General features: G+C 42.5%; 1 protein-coding gene across 3 annotated transcripts in view; it reads left to right on the top strand.

Annotated features, from left to right (window-relative positions):
* Positions 1 to 21,650, top strand: part of Myocd (myocardin) — a 105,144-nt gene that overhangs the window by 70,636 nt on the left and 12,858 nt on the right. For all 3 annotated transcript variants that reach the window (XM_017795070.1, XM_017795071.2, XM_017795072.1), the window contains 5 exons: positions 1,569 to 1,744; positions 4,765 to 4,890; positions 10,402 to 10,709; positions 11,459 to 11,612; positions 20,314 to 21,225. In XM_017795070.1, the coding sequence (XP_017650559.1) occupies positions 1,569 to 1,744; positions 4,765 to 4,890; positions 10,402 to 10,709; positions 11,459 to 11,612; positions 20,314 to 21,225 (1,676 nt within the window). The remainder of the gene's footprint in view (positions 1 to 1,568; positions 1,745 to 4,764; positions 4,891 to 10,401; positions 10,710 to 11,458; positions 11,613 to 20,313; positions 21,226 to 21,650) is intronic.

Genomic DNA, 21,650 nt, shown 5'->3' with positions numbered 1-21,650 from the left:
ACAGTGTGTGTATATATGTATAAAATATTATTTGAAGACGGAATGCATGGCAAGCACACTATTTCTGAGCTACACCCAGCCTTTGAGTATCATTTTTTATCTTGTCCTAGCCTTATAAAACATCTCTTAAATATCTTTGTACATATATTTCTGTGTTCATAGTTAAATCTAAAAGAAACAACAAAATTTTAACACAGATTGATTATGCACATCAGATATTTTAATACAGCATGAATTTTGATCCCAAGACTTCCTCTTTGATAATTACAACAAAGCAAAAATAACTTTTATACACAACCTATGGAGCAGATAGATGTCCTCGTGGCTAAGTCCCTTTGGGTTAGTGGGCTTCCCATTGGACCAGTCACTGGAGTTTCCACTTGTCCTGTCCTTGCCTGGCCTCTTTCCTGAGTTGACACTTGGATGTCTGCACAAGGGTCTGTGACAGATGCCAGCGGTGGTGGTGATGACAAGGCCCAAGTCACATTTGTTCCATTCCTTCCAGCGCCTCTCTGCCTTTCTAATCTCAGCGGTGAGAGCTTCTTTCTCTTATCGGCACCAAGCAAGAGTCAAAAGTTCTTGTAAGTGTGATTGCAGAATGGGAGCTGGAAAAGCTCCTGATAATACTGAAATTCCTTTGGAAGAGCAGTGCTTGGAATTGGGTCAGAAGAACTCCATGGCTTTGTCACATTGTGTATGGTATAGCTGGACAATAAGCTGGAGGAAGGCAGGTGATATAAAATGTAAGGGACGTACCAGCTGGTCATTAATACGCCATCTGATGTGATAACCTCTCTCCCAGCACATCTTCTCTGCTGCCCTAGAAAGCCCACACAGGGGACGGAGGAAGAGCCTGGGACCAGAGGGGGTAGGGGGAATGAGAACTTGCAAAGTAGACACTCAAATATGAGGAATGAAAAGAAAATCCAAATAACGAGAAAATGGGAGTCAGACTGAAGTTTCTGAAATACATTTTTGGGTTTTCTAATTAGTGATGCTTTGGTTGAGGGCTCTTTGGGCCACTCCAGTGACATTAGCTAAATCTGACATCTAGGAATTTAAACAGTAGCTGGCCTCACTTTTTCCTTATTAACAAAGTTTGCTAAATATGTTGCGCCCTGTGCCCTTCTTTATGTTTGAAGATGAGGTAATTGGTGTGCTGTCATCTCAATTCCCTCCCTCCCAAAATCCTAAAGGAGAGAGGCATCATTCTCTTGAATCCCTGTTCATCGTCACGGTGCACTAGCCCCTTTACTTTCCTTTACCCACTCCGATTTATTTTCAAAAGGAAATGTGGAGAAATGATTCAACCTGAAAATAAAGTTTAGCACATGGTGACCAATTTTACTACGTCGGCGATTCTTCCCTGCCGACGGACTACTTTTACAAACACAAGTTCTCATATAGAAAGCCTAGTCATATAAAACGCATCTTCTCTCCTCCCTGAACTTGTGCTACACTGAAAGAGGAGATATGCGCATCTTCCTAGGAGGATGTTTAGAAGCATTTCCGAAACAGCTTTCTGATGCTCTAAACTGTTGATACCATCTTGGTTTTCTCTCACTCAGGTACCCAGGTGAGTTTCTCCAAAGCAACAGATGCATTCGCCTTTGAAGAGGACAGCAGCAGTGATGGGCTTTCCCCAGATCAGACTCGAAATGAAGACCCCCAGGGCTCTGCAGGATCCCCATCAGATGCTAAAACCACTGAGGTTCCTTTGGCTGGCCCTCTGGGGACAATCCAGGTAAAACAAACAAGCACCGCCCCCCCCAGCACATCACAGTTTTGTCAGCCCTCATAGTCTTAACATGCACCCTGCCATAGCCTGTGTTGCTTGCGTATCCTGGAGCTGTCTGTTGACAATTGTTTTTTCCTGAGACAGGACCTCACTATGTAACATGGGCTGTTCTGAAGCTCAGGATCCTCCTGGCTCAGCTTCCCCAGAGCTAGGTGTGTACCACCTTACCCAGTTTACCTGTTGATGTAGCTCCTTAATGTCCCTTCCCAACCTATTCAGCCTAGGGACTTGTGTGTCACAGAAACACTAAAAGAACCCTCAAAATAATACCCTTTTACTTAGCTTGATGCTAGTGAATACAGTTTACCTCTGCTTTTATACTAGGCTCAGTGAGATTGCATAATTTGCCAAGTCTCCTGGCTCAAGATGCCATAACAGGACTGATGTCAAAATCATGGCATGCCCTCAGAGGATGGGGAGAGGGAAGTACTGACTCTCAGCAAAGCAGGAGACATGCCACTTCTACCCTTAAGAGGTGTCTAACTACCATACCAGGATGATGGCAGCTTCCACCACCACCCCCACCCAAGCATAGCCCTCTTCTCTTTCTGTAAAAACCCAGAGTCCTCATGGGTAAAGGATGCATATTGAAAGCACCAAGCACGACTTATAAAGAATAATGAGGGGTGGGTGTGAAAACAGCTCCTGCTGTGACACTCCCTCTGGTCCTGGATGGCACTGAACATTTCACATATTCTCACAGGGATCACAATTCCCTCCAGATAAATAGCATCAGCGTCAATTATGGCACAGGAGGAACTGATACAACATAAAGCCAAGTAACTGTGTGGGTTCCAGGACCACCTCTGATGGGGACTTTCCTCGGTCCAGCACCATGGCATAACGGGACCCCTAAGAGTTATCAAGGGCATACATAATGAGGAAGGAGATATGTTGGTGTGGGTGGGTGTGTGTGATGTGGGTACACTTCCTGCCCTGTCCCTCTGGAAAGATCATTCTCATCCTTTTCAGAGGGGTTTAGTCCTCCTGCCCTTGGAGAGATTACTCCACAGGTTGAAACTAAATATATAGGTTCACTATCCCTTATCCAAAGATGTTTGGGACCAGAAACGTTTTAAAATTTAGGAGATTTTCATCTGTTCATAACAAGATGCCTTGGGGATAAGACCTAAGTCTAAACACAAAATTTGTTTATATCTTATATATACATACCAATAGCTTAAAGGTAATTTTAAACAATATTTTTAATAATTTTGTGCATGAAAATAAGGTTTTTGCTATGGAATTTTCTACTCACGGTTTCTTGTCAGCCTCAAATAGTTTCTAATTTTGAAGCATTTCAGATGTTGTACTGTTGAATTAGGGATGTTCAACCTGTATTAGAAACTATTTTCCCTTTAGAAAGCAGCATACAGACAGATACCAGGGATGGTTGCAGTAATCATTATCTAGGGCCTTTTTCCCGAAAGCATGACGGTCATTGGTCACCGTCATTCCTATCTTCACTCCATCAGAGCAAACACAAAGCCAAGAGATGTGAAATGGGAGGGAAAAGAGAGGCGTAAGGAACAGGACTGAAATCTTCACGCATTTATTGTGCAAGAGTTCATAATCAAAGCATTTTTCTTTCCCCTGCATACCAAAGCTGGTCTTTGCTGTCGAACTTCTTTGATAACATCAAACGGTGTATCAGACCACTTGCAAGTACTCTTCTGACAGCAAATTCCTCGGCTTCTGATTTAAGAATGGTTTTCAGGAGAAGACAAGTTCTTTTCTGCTTAATCCTAGGAAAGAAGGGGAAGAAGGGGCCAAGCACTGAGCAATGCCGAGAAAATGCAAAAATCACTTCATGTCATTTCTCTCAACAACCATGTTTGAAAGATCAGAACTTTAAGGCTCTGAGAGAAAAACATCCCACAGGCCCGTGACAGGTGGCTGGGTTCAGAGGAGAACTAAGAAACTCAGTTCTGGCCCTCAGGGGGTCGGGGAGCAGCCCTACTCCTTTATGTCAGAACCATTGAAATGTGGGAAACAAAGAGAAGATAATTATTCCTTTCTTGGAGTCCTCAGGAGGCAGAAATATGACTCTCAAAAAGATTTGGATGAACCTATACTCACATAAATAGATGCCTCCATGTTAGTATATACATTCTAACACATATATACACATGTAATCTTCTTCCTGTATCCTAGTAATTCTTCCCCTTCACTAAGGTTAAGGAGAAGAGAAATTGTCTTCTTCTCAAACATATGTACACCTGATATACATACACATGTATATAAACATGCACATGGACACATACACATTCACTCAGGTGTATGCTCATACACATGTTTATATATATCTATCCAGACATATGTATATGTGCAAGCATGTACATATATATACATATATAACCAATACATGTTTACATATAAATACATAACCAGACATGTACTCATGCTTATTACTGTACATAAATCTATGTCAATATGTATATAGAAAAAGATATGCACACATTCACACACACACATATACACACAGACACATACATGTGTATACACACACACATATACTCAACACAGAGATAGGTGTATTTACAAATATACATGCATATACTTACACATATTCTTTTATGCACACACACTGAGATACACACACTCAAGTGCTTCTTCATACTCAAGACACACACAACTTTTTCCTCTAATTTGCTTGTTGTTTTCCTCAAAAATGTCTACTTCCACTCTTCCTTTCTTCCTCCTTTAGTGGAGCCTTCCCTAGGGTGCTCAGACATCCCAATCTGCCAGAACAAGCCAGGAGCATACATTATGTTCTGGAATCAGTGCTAACGGGCCCCTTTCTCTCTGAGAAGTGCCCTGGAGTGGGTGACAGATTGGGATGCCTTCCTGGAGGGAGCACCGATGTTTACCCAGACAAGAAGCTGGAAGGAAACAGCAGAACTTTAACACAGATGTGCAGTACCTCTTATTCCTATTTCCTACTAATGCTGAAATTTGGATTTCAGGATCTTGCTCCTGGCTCAGAAAATGACAAGAATGACACTGCTTCCCAGCCAAGCAACCAGCCAGACTCCAGGAAGCAGGGGCTCAGCGCCCTCAGCACCCCCATCCCTGTGCACACTGCTGTAAAGGTATGGGCCAGGACAGTCCCCAACTGTGGGCCAAGCTCACAGATTCCAATGCAAAGCACAGGTTTCCAGGTCAGTCCTGTGGGCACGAAGAGAGTCACATGGGCATACACACAGGTTCAGGCCATACCCTGAGGGGTGTGCCATCAGTGTACATGGACTCTTAACATTGGGGAAGCCTGTGTGTGAGCATGGTTGGGTGATCACAGCTCAGCCAACATGTTTCTGGCTTGCATTTCATGAGTCAGGCCTGGTGGTACCTCCCTGTAATCCTAGCAAAAAGAAGGCAGAAGTAGGATAGTGAGTTCAAGGCCAGGCTGGACTATATAACAAGACCTTGTCTGAAAAAGCAAAACAAAACAAAATTAAATAATAAATTAATAAAGATTTCCTGAGCCCACCCCTAAGATGCACAGCTGATTACAATGCACATAGGACTTTAAAGGGCTATAAGCAAGTAGAAAGAAGTTGAGTCCTATATGTGAGAAGCAGCCATGAAGCCTTGCTTATTGCAAAAGCTCCAAAACACATAGGAAATGAACATGAGCAGAGGGGTTATACTCACAGGAGACAGTAGTTATTACTATAGTTCTTATTTAATTTTCTCTGCATTGTATCTAGTAGTTCTCAGAGCACACCTTCCTAATTAGCTGCTTGGTAGACATTTGACCTGCTTATAATAGCATTTTATACCAACTGACTTCTGATTTAGTTGGGAGCATGTTTTTCAGCTCCAGTTCCACCTTTAATGCTTGCTGACATGATCTTATGGGATTCTTAAAGTTGTAAATTAAAGTAAAAGTCAATGATACAGTAACAGCCTTGTGCTCTAAGTAGTTGGCAAACATTTTGGTATCCCAGTAAAACTCCATAACCAAACTACAAACCCACTTTGAGTGGTTCAGTTCCAGAGCTTTGAAATTATATAACTACTAATGAATGCTGTACATTAGACAGGAGGGAGGAGGAAATTGTTCACATTATTTGTAAGACTGTATATCAAGATAAATTATATTAGTATTTCTCATAATTGAAATCAGTAAAGCTGTCAATCTCCCTGTACCAGGAAGATGTACCAGAAGCCCAGAGGAAGCACAGACCATCTGAGGAAAATCATTATCCATGCAAACCCCACTGGCCCACAAGGGCTGCTTGTTTGTATATGAGTTCCCAATCCTTCTGATTGATCAATACCTAAACACCAGTTATTGACGAAGCATCACCTTTAGGTTAATGAGATACTTTTATAGGACTTCTTTGAGAAGAAATAAACCTAGGGTAAAACCTCTCAGCCCTGCTCCTGATAGGAATCTCATGAGGCAGGTGAGAGAATTCACCAGATTCTGAGACCACAAAAATCCTATGGAAGGAGGTATATACTCTTCGGTCTCCAAAGGATGCATGATAAATCAAAAGGAAACACCATCTGTCCTCAAGGAGCGAACAGTCTAGTTGAGTTATCAGGCACCACCAACACAAACAGTGTCTTGTGCAAGTAAGATGCCCATAGAAGGCTTGGGTAGATACTTCTCTAGAAATATATAAATTATCAGTAAACACATGAAAATGTTCTCAATGCTGTGAGTTTTTAAGGGAGTACAAACCAAAATCCAAGGAAACCCCATTCCTAATACATTAGGAGAGCATTAATCAAAAATGTAGAAATAGGGCTGGAGAGATGGCTCAGCAGTTAAGAGCACTGGCTGCTCTTGCTGAGCACCCAGGTTCTGTTCCCAGCTCCCACATGGTGGCTAACAACTCCAGTTCCAGGGAGTCTGACACCTTCTGTGGTCTCTGAGGGAATTTCACAACATGAATGCGTTTACATACATGCAGGCAGAACACTCATACATATAAAAATAAATAAATTTTTAATGTAGAAATTACAAATGTTAATGAAGATGTTTCCACTCCCACAACTGGAATTGTCATACCCTACTGGTCAGAAAGTAGAATGCTTTGACTCCTATGGAAATTTTTATCATTTCCTCAGCAAATTAAGATAGATTTACCATGTGACCCAGCAATTCTACTCCTAGGTATGTACCTAAAAGAATTCCTGGGCCTGGAGAGATGGCTCAGCAGTTAATAGCACTGGCTGTTCTTGCAGAAGACTCGGGTTCAAATTCCAGCACCCACATGGTGGCTAACAACCATCCCTAACTCCAGTTCCGGGGGATCTGACACCCTCCTTTGTCCTCTATGGGCACTGCCTGGCACGGGTGCACTTACACGCATGTAGGCATAACACTCATACACATAAAATAAAAATAAATTAAATAATTCCTAAAAGAATTAAAAATAAATGCCTAAACAAAACTGTGTGTGTGAATCTTGTAGCAACACTATTTGCCATATTTACAAGTTAGGGCCAAACCAAATATCCACAATTGCTTCAGCCACAGAAAGGAATGCCATAGTGATACTTACTGCAAGAGGAATTAACCTTGGAAACATTATATGAAGTATAAGAAACTAGACACAAAATACATACATTGCATATGTGTGTGTGTATATATATATGTGTGTGTGTATATGTGTATGTACAGCATCCAAATTAGATAAACAGAGATTAGCAGTTGTGGAAGCTGAGAAAGGGGGAGAGCAGGAAGTGACTTCTTAGTGATGAGAAGTTCCTTTTGGAGTCACAGAAATTTTATGGAACAGAGAGATGATGGTTGAACAAAATTGTGAATGACTAAAATGTTCTTTATAATTTACTTCAACAATAAAAGAGGTTTTCCTTCCCCAGGGAGCTGTTGGCCTAAGTAGGGGGAACGGAGGCTGGGTTTCATTCTCCCTCACCCTCTCAGCAGGTGATGTGACCATTGTTTTGCACCCTCAAAATGGTGTGTGAGGAGGACACACAGAGCTCTCCAAGTGGGAGCCAGTTTTGACCGTGATCTGGAGTCAGACAGCAAGGTTGTTTCGGGTGGCAGGGAATTGAAAGGAAAAGATGAGGGAGGGTTTGCACTGCTGGAGAGGAGACCTGGGCAGTGTGAGGAATAACTGTCTTCAGTGGCTGCTGTAGAGTTTGGGCTTCATCTTTCAGAGTATCACCAGCACCTTGTCTGTAGGTTGTTGGGGTGGTATTCTTTGGCAAAGAGGTGTGTGCGTGTGTGTGTGTGTGTGTGTGTGTGTGTGTGTGTGTGTGTGCATGCAAGTTTGAAGCAGTATAGATGTTAGAGTCTTGTGCTTGCTAGTGACAGGGTAATCCCTCCCTTTCTCCAGTTCATGCATCCAAGCCTAGAAATTCAACACCATAGGATCCCCTCTGATTCACTTTTAGGAAAGTGCATGTGCTTGCCTTTTGCATGCCATACAGCTGTACAGAGAAAAACAAATGAGCAAGCATCACCGCCTTCATATCCCGTGTTCAAAAAGGGATTGGAACTTGTGTAAGGTTGATAATGTTTGTCACACGCTATTCAGAGAAAATGCTCTGATTTCATTATCTTCTGGAATGCACCCATACTAAAGCAATGTAGAGATCTCCGTGACCCCTGAGTCAGCTGCAGGACAGTATGCAGCTGGGCCTACCATCCTCCCCAGTCAAGGCAAGCCCAGGGATGAAACGGGATCAGCAGCTGAGCTGGAGTGAGGCAGGGCAGACAGGGCTGGTGGTGGGACCCTGCAGAAGCTCTCCAAGTATAGATGTGTGATTAATTAACTGGAACACTAATCAATTAATGAGCAGGGAGAAATGAAGCCACCAAGCTCACAGAAACACTCACGATCATTATTCATCAGTCTCTGGGAAGAAGACAGAAAACAAAGCACCCTCAGCCAGAGGACGGTTGAGTCAGAATAAAACAAGTGGTAGGCTGCTGGGAGACGGTCACATTCAAATGTGCATTTTGTGGTTGAAGTGTGGAGGCTGCCAGTGGAGAATGTGCCTGCCAGCTATGCAGGAGCCCCCTCTTCTGGACACTGATAGTATCACACCTTCCCTCCAAGTCTTCACATTTTTTTCAATATATATTTGTGCCGTTCATACAATACATTTGCATACTATTTAAACCCCCTCCAATATCTGAATCCTCCATAGTCCCTCCCACCATATTTCATACATTTTGTCATATTTTAAAAGGTCTACAGAGTCAAATTTGTGTCCCCAGATATCCTTCAGTGTGAGTTCATCCATTGGAGCCTGGTGAAGTCTATCTAGCGTTACTCCCTTAGAGTACCTACTCTCCCTCACCCAGCAGTGATCACCTGCCAACAGTTCCTCAGCTAAGGTTGGGGATTCTTACCCATTTCCCCACTTCTATGTTGGGTTTTTTCTGGTTTGATTTGCATGGGTCTTGTGCATGCTGTCACCATTACTGTAAGTTCATATGAGCAAGTTCCCAGGCACCTGGAAAACTCTGTTTTCTTGTGGTCATCTTTCATAATCTTTGGCGGTGACACCCATATTCTTCCTCTCAACCACCTGAAATAAAGTCATGTTTTGAAATTTTTTTAACTTGATGACAAACAGACTTATTGCTTTTTAATATATGAAAGTCTTTTGATTTCTACAGACATTTATGTATAAAATTACCCTCAATAGGACATCTGTTACCATTATGATCTTTCAAAAAAACTATTTAGTGGAAGTTGGGTATGTGTGAGTGTGTGTAAGCACATATGCTCATACAAGAGCACATACATGGAGGTCAAAGGGTGACCTGTAGAAGTTGGTTCTCTCCTTCCACTACTGTGGAATCTGAGGATCAAACTCAGATCATCAGGCTTGACTGAAAGTGCCTTTACCTGCTAAACCAGTGTGTATAATGATCTTTTTATAGTCTTTATATTGATCACTAAGACACAAAATAAAGAATTTTTTCTTCAACTTGTAGATGATGGAATTTAAATGTAGTAAACTTATGTCAGTGTATCACAGTCAAAACTTTCTCTTAATTCCCAAGCTTGTACCCTCAACTTCCTTTGCTGTGTCCAAACCATGACTTACAATGAGTGAGTCCTGGAAAGGGTGTGGTGGGTGGATAACCCTTCTCATGTAAAGACTCATTATTTCAGAGTGCACCACTTCCTGATTGTGTGTGGGGATTTGGTGAAGGAGGAGGGAGGGCAAGTGGGTGGGTCTGTTATGGTCCTGGCCCAGAGCAACTAAGAGCAACATTCTGGATCTGCAATGATGATACTAACTTCATCTAAGTTCATGCTGTCAATAAGTCAATTTATTCTGTGCTTAACTTAAGGTGACTGCATGCATGTGTGGGAAAGAACTCTCAGGGGTAATCTTCAAGTTGGAATGCTAAGCTATCCATTGGCTTTATGGAAGTCATTGAAACTCGGGCTTCCATCAGACCCTACTCCATGAAGGAAAGCTCCTGGAGCCCCCTCTAAGATCTAAGGAACCTGTATACTACCGGGGTGATAAGTTCATAGCAGATCTTCCCATCTGACTATGAAAACTGTGCACCATGCTTTTACAGTACTGTATTTCCAGGATTTGAGGAAAACCTCCTCATCCCCACCTAAAGCACATGTCACTTCTCTTGGCAGTCCAAGTCTTTGGGTGACAGTAAGAACCGTCACAAAAAGCCCAAGGACCCCAAGCCAAAGGTGAAGAAGCTCAAGTATCACCAGTATATCCCCCCAGACCAGAAGGCAGAGAAGTCTCCTCCACCCATGGACTCAGCCTACGCCCGGCTGCTCCAGCAGCAGCAACTGTTCCTGCAGCTGCAGATCCTTAGCCAGCAGCAGCAGCAGCAACAGCAGCAGCAGCAGCAGCAACAGCAGCAGCAGCAGCAGCAGCAACAACAACAGCAACACAGGTTCAGCTATCCTGGGATGCACCAAGCACAGCTCAAGTGAGTGCAGCACCCTGGGGTGGAGGCAGCAGGCAGAGGTGGGGGGTGGATGGCTTCTCCTTCTGAGACCTGCTGGTCAGCCACTTGGGACCAGCACATCCTGTATTACATCATGTCTTTGTCTGGCATGTTTGGACTGTGACTCTCTTTAGAAACCATGCACACATTTTCAGGACCATAAGGGTGGGAGGAAGCAAATAAATCAAGATTCTTTGGAGAAAAAGGAAGCTATTAGCATTTCCAAGCTGAACTCTGGAATGTCTAAGAATGTAGTATTGGCATTGCTCACAATTCCAGAACACTACCAAATAGCTGAGTGGCAGCCTCAGGGATTGATGCCTGAGCCCAGGCTCTGCCCATATTGCACTATCGTGTTCTGGATGGTGAACGTCCTCACCTATACTGTTAGCAAGAGGATTCAGTCACCTGTCTCTGGCCACTCTCAGGTCACAGTTGTAATTATATAGAAAGCTGAGCAGGACAAAGCTTCATGCAGCACGCTCAGGCCCCTTCAGTGTCTCAGCAAGATCATGGACTGATATGAGACTCCCCTATGCCCCCAGTCTCCACCTCCCCAAAACAAAGCAGAAAGGTTTTTAGCAATCTGCAATCTTATTCTCTTCCTCCAGTCCTTTTCTGCTGATTTGTTACCTGCCCGATCCTTGTAGGCATTTACTCTGTGATCTGTTTCAAATGCAAGCTTCTCCACACATGTCTGAGCGTACTGTAAGTGCCTTTTTGTTTTTTAGAGAACCAAATGAACAGATGGTGAGAAATCCGAACTCCTCTTCAGCAGCACTGAGCAATACCCCTCTGTCCCCTGTCAAAAATAGCTTTTCTGGACAAACTGGTGTTTCTTCACTCAAGCCAGGCCCACTTCCATCTAACCTGGATGATCTCAAGGTATATGATTTGATCTGATTTTCTTTTCATGTTTTTAAACAAACACAGAAATATGTTGTTACCTGATTTCTTGAGTGAAAAAATAGGCTAGAGTGTGTGGCAGAATTCACCTGCAGGGCCTGGCTCAACTTTCCAAATTGTTCAACCTTGAGCTAGTCTTCACCCTTTTCCACATCTTAGAGTCCTCATTGCATAAATAAGTTAATAAGAGTCAAATGGACTAGTATATGTGGTAGAGTTTAGCACAGAGTGCAAGTGTGCAACTGTGTAAGCTTCCAGAATGCTCTAAATCAATGGTCAGTTCCATGATGAACCATTAGCAATCTCTGGTAAAATGAGGAAAAAAAAAACAGGACTCATGCAGTGTTCTTCACGTGGCTAAGGGCTATCCACATAGCTAATGTATGCTCAAATATATATTTCCTTCTAATGCTTTTGAATTTTGAAGTAGCCTTTCCATTAGAAAATGCTGATGGTAGCCAATAGAAGTTGAGTGGTCTTGGTATGGCTGTATATTTTATCCAATAAGAATAACATTAATTTTTAAAATTTTTATTTTATATGTATGAGTGTTTTGCCTGTCTGTATGTAAGTGCGCCTGTGTGTGCAATGCCCACAAAGGCCAGAAGATAGCATCAGATCCCTTGGATCTGGAGTTACAGACAGTTGCTAACTACCATGTGGGTTCTGGGAATAGAACAGAGGTCCTCTGCAAGAGCAGTCAGTGCCATCTCTCTAGTCCAAATAAGAATATTATTAAATAAGGATTTTAGGCCTTACTGAATAAGAAACACACTGTCAATAATATAATTTAAAATAATGTCCTGTTCTATTATATTCCCAAATTGGGGGGCTTCTGCCCTGAAGCAATGCCTTGTTAAATGACATGTGCATGCCAGCAATGTATTATATGCTACAGACTGCATGGATCTCAGTTTACTGAAATGACATTGAACTTCTAGTCAAACCTGGAATGTTTCAAAGCAATCCTCAGGACTGACCTGTTCATCCATCTGTCTAGTATCCACAGCATAAGTGAGCAGGATGAAGACAGTTTCTCTAGTGTGTGAACACAATCCAACTCTCGCTCCATGTTCAGCGATTACACTTGTCTGGTTTCCACTCATCTATTGCTCACCACAAACCATTTTAAAAGCTTTTCACTAAAGGCATGTGTTCTTTATTTTTAATTTTTATTTTATGTGTGTCAGCATTTTGCCTGCATGTATGTAAGTGCATCATGTTCATGCAATGTCTACAGAAGCCAGACGAGGGCATCAGATCCCCTGGAACTGGAGTTATAGATGGTTGTTAGCTGTCATGTGGGTGCTGGGAACTGAAACCAGGTTCTCTGCAAGAGCAGCCAGTGCTCTTAACTGCAGAGCCATGTCTCCAACCACAAATCCTGTATTCTTAAAGGTCCTTGTGGGTCCTTGTAGCCTTAATCATGCCAGTCTCATGGCCTTTTCTCTGTCCTCAATCCTCATTATCACCTTCATGTCCATCCTTAATACTCGGTCATCATTTTTTTTTTTTTGAGGGAGAACATAGAATTAAGGTTATTCCAAATTGAAGGAAATTCCAAGTACCAGTAAGATATTGTGGGTCCTGATGTCAATGGTTCCTCTGCTCCTTCCACAGGCTTCACCAAGCTTGTTCAGTTTGGCATCTGCACACCAAAAAGATGCTAAGCTTATGATAATGCTTTCTGGAGCCATGAGGTGACCTGCCCTCCATTCTTCAAGTCAATAATTCATAGAGATAAAAAGATGCCATCTTACCTTGAAAACATTATGTTGAGTGAAATAAGACAAGCGCAATGGGTCAAATACCCAAGGAGTTCCATTAAAGCAGGGAGTATCTCTGATTCAAATGAGCAGATTTACAGAAAGAGAAAATAGATGGTACCAGAGACACCCAAGAAGGACTTCATGGAGTTGTTTAATGGGGATATAGTTTCAAGTTGAGATCATAAAAAGTGATGGATGGTTACACATCAGTGTGAATGTGCTTGCTGCTAAACTGTACATTAACCAGTATAGTGGTCAGATAAGATTTTGTTATGTTTACTACAATAAATTTATTTTTTGCAGCTAGACAATCAAGGCATAAGAGCTCTGAGCCATAAGGGGCTGAAGAGCCCTCAGTCCCAGAGAAAACAAAGTCCAGATATGCTGGTGGCAGTAGGCAGAGAAGAGTGCCCAAAGGTGGTTCCTTCTATGCACACATGCAGCATCATTGGTTGCTGACAATCACAGTAATTAGGACCCATCAAGGAGATGGTGGTGGTGTTGAGGGCAGTTGTTATTTTTTAGCTAGCCTTTCTATATAGATTCCTACCTGGCAAGGTCATTTTTATCAGACCAATTTTAAAAATTAAAATAAAAACCAGAGTCTTAAGAGGTAAGCAAATTAGCTGCCTTACCTAAGACAAAACAGGCCTCCATCTTAAGTGGCTGATTACAAAAGTTTCGTCCTTACCCTGAAATGAAACTAGAAAGGAAGAGGTGAAGGGAGGGAGCGTGCCTGGATTTGACTTCTCGCTCAGTAAGTGGAGAGATGTATCTGGAGTCCTGGGAAAGTTACTTCAAGGGCAGAATTGGAGTGGGACCAATGAGAAGGGTCAGAGGCAAGTTCACTCAGGTTGGGAATGTTGAGTGGCTGGTAACAAGTCAAGCAGCACAAAGTCTAGCCAGTTTTGGGGGGTGAGAAACATTTCATCCTCATTCAACTCAGCTATGTCGTGGGGAACGTGGGAACGAACCACACAGCGATTTTAGAAACCTGTGCAAAGTGGGGAAAGTTGAAGGTAAAAAAGTGAAGGAGATCATGAGAGGGGGAAAAAAGAAAAGAATGGGAAGGAGTGGAGTTGGGGGTGGGGGAGAAGAGGAAGAAAGGAGACTAGTGACGTTGGTAACCACATTTGAGGAAGGATGGAGTCAGGGATTTAGGAAGGTGACCCTCTCCCAAAGTAATTAGAAAAGTAAATAGTGAAGGCTGTTTCCAGTAAGTGTTTTGCTATATAAGAGTAAAGGGTATTGAAAAGTCTGATTTCTCCTTGAAGAGTTTTTAGGGCCAGGGAGATGGCTCAGTAGATGAAGTGCTTGCCACAGAAACATGAAGCCCTGAGTTTGGTCACCAGCACCTATGTGTGGCACACTTATAATCCCAGAACTGGGGAAGGCAGATTCAGGAGAATCCCTGGAGCCAGCTAAGCTAGCTTCATCAGGCCATGGATCCCCAAGCCAATGAGAAATCTTGTCTCAAAGCAAACAAAAACAACCAAGGTGGATGGTGTATAAAGGACAAGACCTGAGGTTAACCTCTGCCCACCTCCCACATACACATACATGTACACTCACAAGAATTATTAATGGTTATGTCATAGTGTATGGGTTTTTAACCCTATTTCTAAAAACAGAAATATGAGGGATAGTGAGGGGAAGGAACTAAGAATTCTGAACACTGAGAAAATATTTGATGGTGATTAAGAAAATGTTCATTTTTAAGGTATGATAATGCTATTGTTTATATGTTTTTAGGAGCACTTCTCTTTTAGAGATACACACAAAGCTGTTTAGAGATTAAATGATATAATTTGCTACAAACAATTTAAGAGAGGTAGAGAAAGAAACAATGTTGACATAAAATGATAATTATTAAAATTGCTTGATGAATATGAGTTCCTTATGCTTTTCTGTCTATTCTTGCCTGTGTTTGACTTTTTCATAATAAATAGATTTAAAATTACCAATAATTAAAATACCAGTGAATGTGGCAAAGCAGTGTGCAGCCTTTGCCTCAAGCAAGAACACAGCATAATATTCTGAAATTTTAGGGTAAATTGAACTCAACAAGTATTCATTTTATTTTAGGATACGATTGGCATTATTTAATAATGTAGCTTAAATTATTCAGTGCAAGAACAGAGTCTAAAAATAAGTGTAGAACTCATTAATTTTAAGTAACTCAAAATTAAAACAATAATGAGTTGCCATCTTGCTTTTTCAAACCAGAAAATTTGAAAGAAAAAGAATTAATAAAACGTGTCCAGCAAGACTCTACAGAGAGACAGCATGTCAAGTGTCTGTATAAGTTACTGTGATACTTTTCTGATCATTTTAGTTGATTATAAAGTCGCATATTCAAGACTGAAACATGCTAACATACAGCAAAATAAAAGGCATTTGAATAGACAAGAGTCAGAGCAAACATGACACTGCATTTCCTTCCAGCCTTTAATGCATATGAACATATTTTGTTTTACAACAACTATTTTTAAATAATTACGTGCCCATAAATTTCTGACATGCTTTCCTGACACATCATGAACATTTTCCATAGCTTTTAATATTCAATAAAACTTTTATTTGTAATAGCAAGCTATCACTCTGTCACCTAGTTAGCATTCCGTTCTTGGACATTTAACTGGCTGCCAATTATTTGTTATTTGGAATAGGATTTTAGTGGCCTCTGTACACATGTTTATTGAATTCTCTGATTACTCCTCCAGGCACATTGGAGTGAAATTCCTGGTTTAAAATACATTATTTTTTAGAATATTTTATTTATATTATTTTTTATGTGTATGAGTATATTGCCTGTATGTATGTGAGTACACCCGTGTCTGCAATACCATGGAAGTCAGAAAAGGGCTTCAGATTCCCCTGGAAATGGGGTTAAGAACGGCTTGTAGCCACCATGTGGGTGCTGGGAATCGAACCCGGGTCCTCTGCAAGATCAGTCAGTGCTCTTAACTGCTGAGCCATCTCTCCAGACCCTTAAAATATATCATTATTGTTTGAAGTTCTTGATGGGTATTACCAGAGTTCTCTCTGCTGAACATCTGTTCCAGTATACTTTTAGAGTTGCATTTTGAAACACCTTTACTCCAACATGAATGCACACAGGCGTCATGTTAAGCTGCAGACCCCCTGTCGGTAGTGTGGGAGGGGCTGAGAGTGTACTTCTCATTGGCTCCCAGACACCAGTCAGCAGCTGCTTGCAAGACCATGCTTTGAACAGGAAGGCAATAAAGTCCTTTGTCTTTTTAAGATTTTTATTCATTTTGCTGTTACTTCATTGATACATCAGGCTATTAGCTGGGTGTGGTGGTGCCTTTAATTCCAGCACTTGGGAGGTAGAGACGGGTGGATCTCTGTGAGTTCGAGGCCAGCCTGGTCTCCATAGCAAGTTCCAGACCAGCTGTGGCTAGAGGGAGACCCTACCCACCCCACCCAAAAAACAGCTATTACTCATTTTGCTGTCAATTGGATGAATCCAAATATACCGATATATTTATTTTAATTACATTTTTTAAATTGCTAATTATTTTACACATATATTATTAGACATTTTTAAACTGTATTTTTGTTTATAAAGAGTAGGACCATATTCCATACCCATTCTTATGTTGTGTGTTATTCTTTTTCATTTTTTGTTGGTAAACCGCATGTGATACCTTGGATTTTGACAACTTATTGTTTGTACTGCACTTGCCTTTTTCCCTGCATTGCTATTTGGATTTACATTATTTGTAAGTTTTTTGATTTACCCAAGTTTTTAATTTTGGCTGTGAATGTTTTTGTGATTACTGCATTTGCTCTTATGCTTAAAAGAGCTTTCCAAACAGAATTTCAGAGGGCATCTCCTGCATATCCTTCGTTTCACAAAATTATTGGATGTTAGCTGTTTAATATGTTTCCTGTTTTAATCGTAGAAGTGATGTGTTTGTTTACATGGAATATTTATAAAACACATATGATGAGTATGGGAACTAATATTTCACCATATCTTCATCTAGATATTTTCATTTGCAAACACAAGTTTAAATGTATGCAGAGGATCTGGGGAGATGGCCCAGTGGCTAAGAGCACTGGCTGCTCTCCCAGAGGACCTTGGTTTGGTTCCCAGCATCACATGGCAGCTAGCAACCATCTGTAGTTCCACTTCCAGGAGATCTGACACCTTCTCCTGACCTCTCTGGGCATGATATGACATGGGTGCACTTACATACATACAGGCAATACACTCATACACATAAAATAAAATAATAAACAAAATATTTTAAATGTATGCAGATGTTGTTAATACAATTTATTTAAAATAATATCAACTCAGACTTTCTTTCTCTTAATAATACACCATAAATAGCCAGACATGGTGGCACATACCTTTAATTCCAGCACTCTGGAGGCAGAGACAGATGGATCTCTATAACTTTGAGGTCAGCCTGGTCTACATAGCAAGCTCCAGACCAGGTAGGGATACATGGTGAGACCCTGTCTCAGAAAATCAAAATAATAACAATAATGTACCATAGGCAATTATTCCTCACTCAATGTCAACAAATATACATTAACCTTAATGAATCCATGGAACTCTACCATTTGCCTGCACTATTTTTATTTAACATGTTCCTGTACCAGTATATATTTTATAGTTTCCAGTTTTTGTGAACATTATGAAATTGCAGGAATAAACTAATTACATGTGAATCAAAATAGTAATGATAATTATAATAATTAGCACAACCACTTTTCAACCATTGTTCCAAGTGTTTTACAAATCTGAAGCCATTTATGTCCTTGTAAAGCTGTATAAAGGCAGAAATTATTAGTCCACTTCACACAGAGGATCCAGGAGCTAGGAGCAGGCAGGGCCTGAGTTTGGACAATGGTCTCATCACCACATATTTTCTTCATTATGTGATTGTTATCCATCCAGTAACGAAAATTAACACAGATCCAACATATAACTAGGCATGGTGTTGAAAATCTATAATCCCAACACTCAGGATGCTGGGGCAAGAGGATTGTGAGTTTGAGGCAAGCCAAACAAAATAAAAGCAAAAACAAACCCCAGAAGCTGAGGGTGCGATTCAAGAGTAGACAGCTTGTCTGCCATGTACAAGGCCCTGGGTTCCATCCCTTGTAGAGATGTATACACTTGCGTCCAGGCATAGTCACATATACACGCACACATACCTCCCCATCCCATCCCACCCCCCGCCCCCAAGATTAGGACATAATGTTAATGGAGAGCCTTGTTCACAAAGTCTGGTCCAGAATCAGCAGCACTAGCACCCTCTGGAAACATGTTATAAATAGAAGAACCTCATTCCCACCCCAGACCTACTGAAGAGCTCCAGGGTTAGCCTACGGTCTATGCTGTCATGCCCTCTAGGGAGTTGGTACATGTTCAAGATTGAGGAAGAGCACATGGTGGGAGGAGGCTCATTTTGGAAGCTAGTTGTTTGGGGATTACTGTTAGACTTGTGTCTAAACCTAAGTGGACACCAGTTTCCAGGACCGAGATGGATTTGGAGGGCCATGAATTAGGTGACATCTGCCATCATTTAATCCCAATATTCTCATAACTAAGGCTATGAAGACCTGTTACAGATGGTTCCCCACTCCCTGTATAATTTTTAAAAGTTTTACTTATAGTAGTTTGAAAATAATATGAATTCCACACATACCATACCTGAATTAAGGATTGTTTATATCTCCTGGGGTAGTGGTATGCTTTCCAATTCTCTCTCTCAATGTTAAGCATCAGTGGTGCCCTGGGGGACCAGTCAGCCCTGTGGTCATGGGAATGGCTGATGGCTCTAAGCGCAACTTAGTGCTTTGCTATGGCCTGCAGGTCATGTGTATTCCATGTGTTTTCAACTTCATATTTTCACCTTATGATGTATTTATTGGTATATAATCCATGGTAAGTGGAGGACCATTTGGCTATGATAAAGTTTTTATTGTTTAGTTGGTTTGGAATATTTTGTTTTGTTACATTGTGGGTTTGGGTTTTTGTTGTTGTTGTTTGTTTTTGAGACAGTGGCTCCCAGTCCCCAACTGGCCTGAGTTGCTATGTAGACCAGGCTGGCCTCAGTCTCACAGAGATCTGTCTGTCTCTGCCTCCCAAGTGCTGGGATTAAAGGTGTGCACTACCACATCCTCGTTATGATGGTTTTTAAAAATAATTGTTAAAATTATGCAAAATGTGGGAGCTGGAGAGATGGTTCAATGGCTAGGAGCACATACATCTTGCAGAGGACCTTGAGTTCAGTTCCCAGCACCCACATGGCAGCTAACAACTGTCCATAACTCCAGATCCAGGGGATCTGATGCTTCCTTCTGACCTCCTCCGGCATTGCACACACAGATACACTTATACACATGCAGGCAATACACTCATACACATAAAAATAAAAATAACAAATAACAAATAAAATATTTTTAAAAAATAAAAGAGCTGGGTATGGTGGCGCATGCCCTTAATCCTAGCACTTGGGAGGCAGAGGCAGGTGGATCTCTGTGAGTTCAAGGCCAGCCTGATCTACATAGTGAGTTCCGGGACAGCTGGGGCTACAGAGAGACCCTGTCTCAAAAAGACCAAAAAATAAAAAAATAAAAGAGAAGTGGATATTGTAAAATTCCATGTGAGATATCTGTTTGTTTGTATTTTGAGACAGGGTAACTCTGTATCCCCAGCTGGCCTGGAATTGCTGTGTAGACTAGGCTGGACTCACTCTCCTACAGATCCCCCTGCCTCTGCCTTCCAAGTGCTGGGATTACAGGCATACACCACCACAAGCTATATCTTAAAGCCATATGTGATATCTTAAAGCTCACTTAATAACAAGTGCACTTTCAACATATTGTCACCCAACAGCTCACTAACGATGCCCGGGTTTTCTTAGGTGTCTGAGTTAAGACAACAGCTTCGAATAAGAGGCTTGCCAGTGTCGGGCACCAAGACGGCTCTGGTGGACCGGCTTAGACCCTTCCAGGATTGTGCTGGCAACCCGGTGCCCAACTTTGGGGACATCACGACAGTCACTTTTCCTGTCACACCCAACACGCTGCCCAGTTACCAGTCCTCCCCGTCGGGCTTCTACCACTTCGGCAGCACGAGCTCCAGCCCTCCGATCTCCCCCGCCTCGTCTGACCTCTCGGCCGCGGGGTCCCTGCCGGACGCCTTCACCGATGCATCGCCCAGCTTTGGCCTGCACACATCCCCTGTGCCCGCCTGCACCGACGAGAGCCTCCTGAGCAGCCTGAACGGGGGTTCGGGACCCTCGGAGCCTGACGGGCTGGACTCGGAGAAGGACAAGATGCTCGTGGAGAAGCAGAAGGTCATCAACGAGCTCACTTGGAAGCTGAGGCAGGAGCAGCGGCAGGTGGAGGAGCTGAGGATGCAGCTGCAGAAGCAGAAGAGCGGCTGCGCAGACCAGAAGCCGCTGCCCTTCTTGACCGCCCCCATCAAGCAGGAAGATGCCTGCTCCAGCTGTCCCTTCGCAGCGCAGCAGGCATCTGGAAAAGCACAGGGCCACTGCCCCGACAGTCCCCCACCAACAGCCTGTGAGGCCGCTCAGCTGCTGCCCCTGGGAAACGCTCACTGTGCGGAGTCCTCAGGTCAACCCCATGTACTCTCGTCCACGTTTCTCAGCCCCCAGTGTTCCCCTCAGCATTCGCCCCTCGGGGCCCTGAAGAGCCCGCAGCACATCAGCCTGCCTCCATCACCCAACAACCATTATTTCCTGCCCTCCTCTGGGGCACAGGGAGAGGGACATGGGGTCACCTCACCCAGCAGTAGCCAAGGATGTGCACAGGTAAGCATATGTGTGGCTTCTTCAAAGAGATGGATTCCTACCACTAAAGAGTTGATATTGGAACAAATTATGAAGGGCTCCCTAGAAGCCCAGCAGGGTCTCTCAGGCACCACAGTCTGCCAACCCTGCCTAAGGGCTGGGCGGTCTTGCTCTATAAAGGCTTAGAAGGAAAATAGCTTTACAGAACAAACTACTCAGCTTTACCCTTGTATCATATAAGCACCCATAGACAGCCTGTAAGTGAATGCATAGCTTTCCAATAAACTTTATTTGCAAAATCAGGCAGCAGGTAACATTTAGCTTGTGGGCTATAGTTTGTTGATTACTGTTCTCAAAACTCCTTGCTGCCCCTGGGCCCTGGTGGCTCACCACCTTTAATCCCAACACTTGTGAGGCAGAGGCTGGCAGCTCTCTGTGACTTCAAG

Source organism: Nannospalax galili, unplaced genomic scaffold (assembly GCF_000622305.1).
Source record: "Nannospalax galili isolate Female #2095 unplaced genomic scaffold, S.galili_v1.0 scaffold146, whole genome shotgun sequence".
In the NCBI taxonomy this organism is placed as follows: Eukaryota; Metazoa; Chordata; class Mammalia; order Rodentia; family Spalacidae; genus Nannospalax; species Nannospalax galili.
Note: the sequence above shows the minus strand (reverse complement) of the source record. Positions and strands in the feature narration are given on the sequence as shown.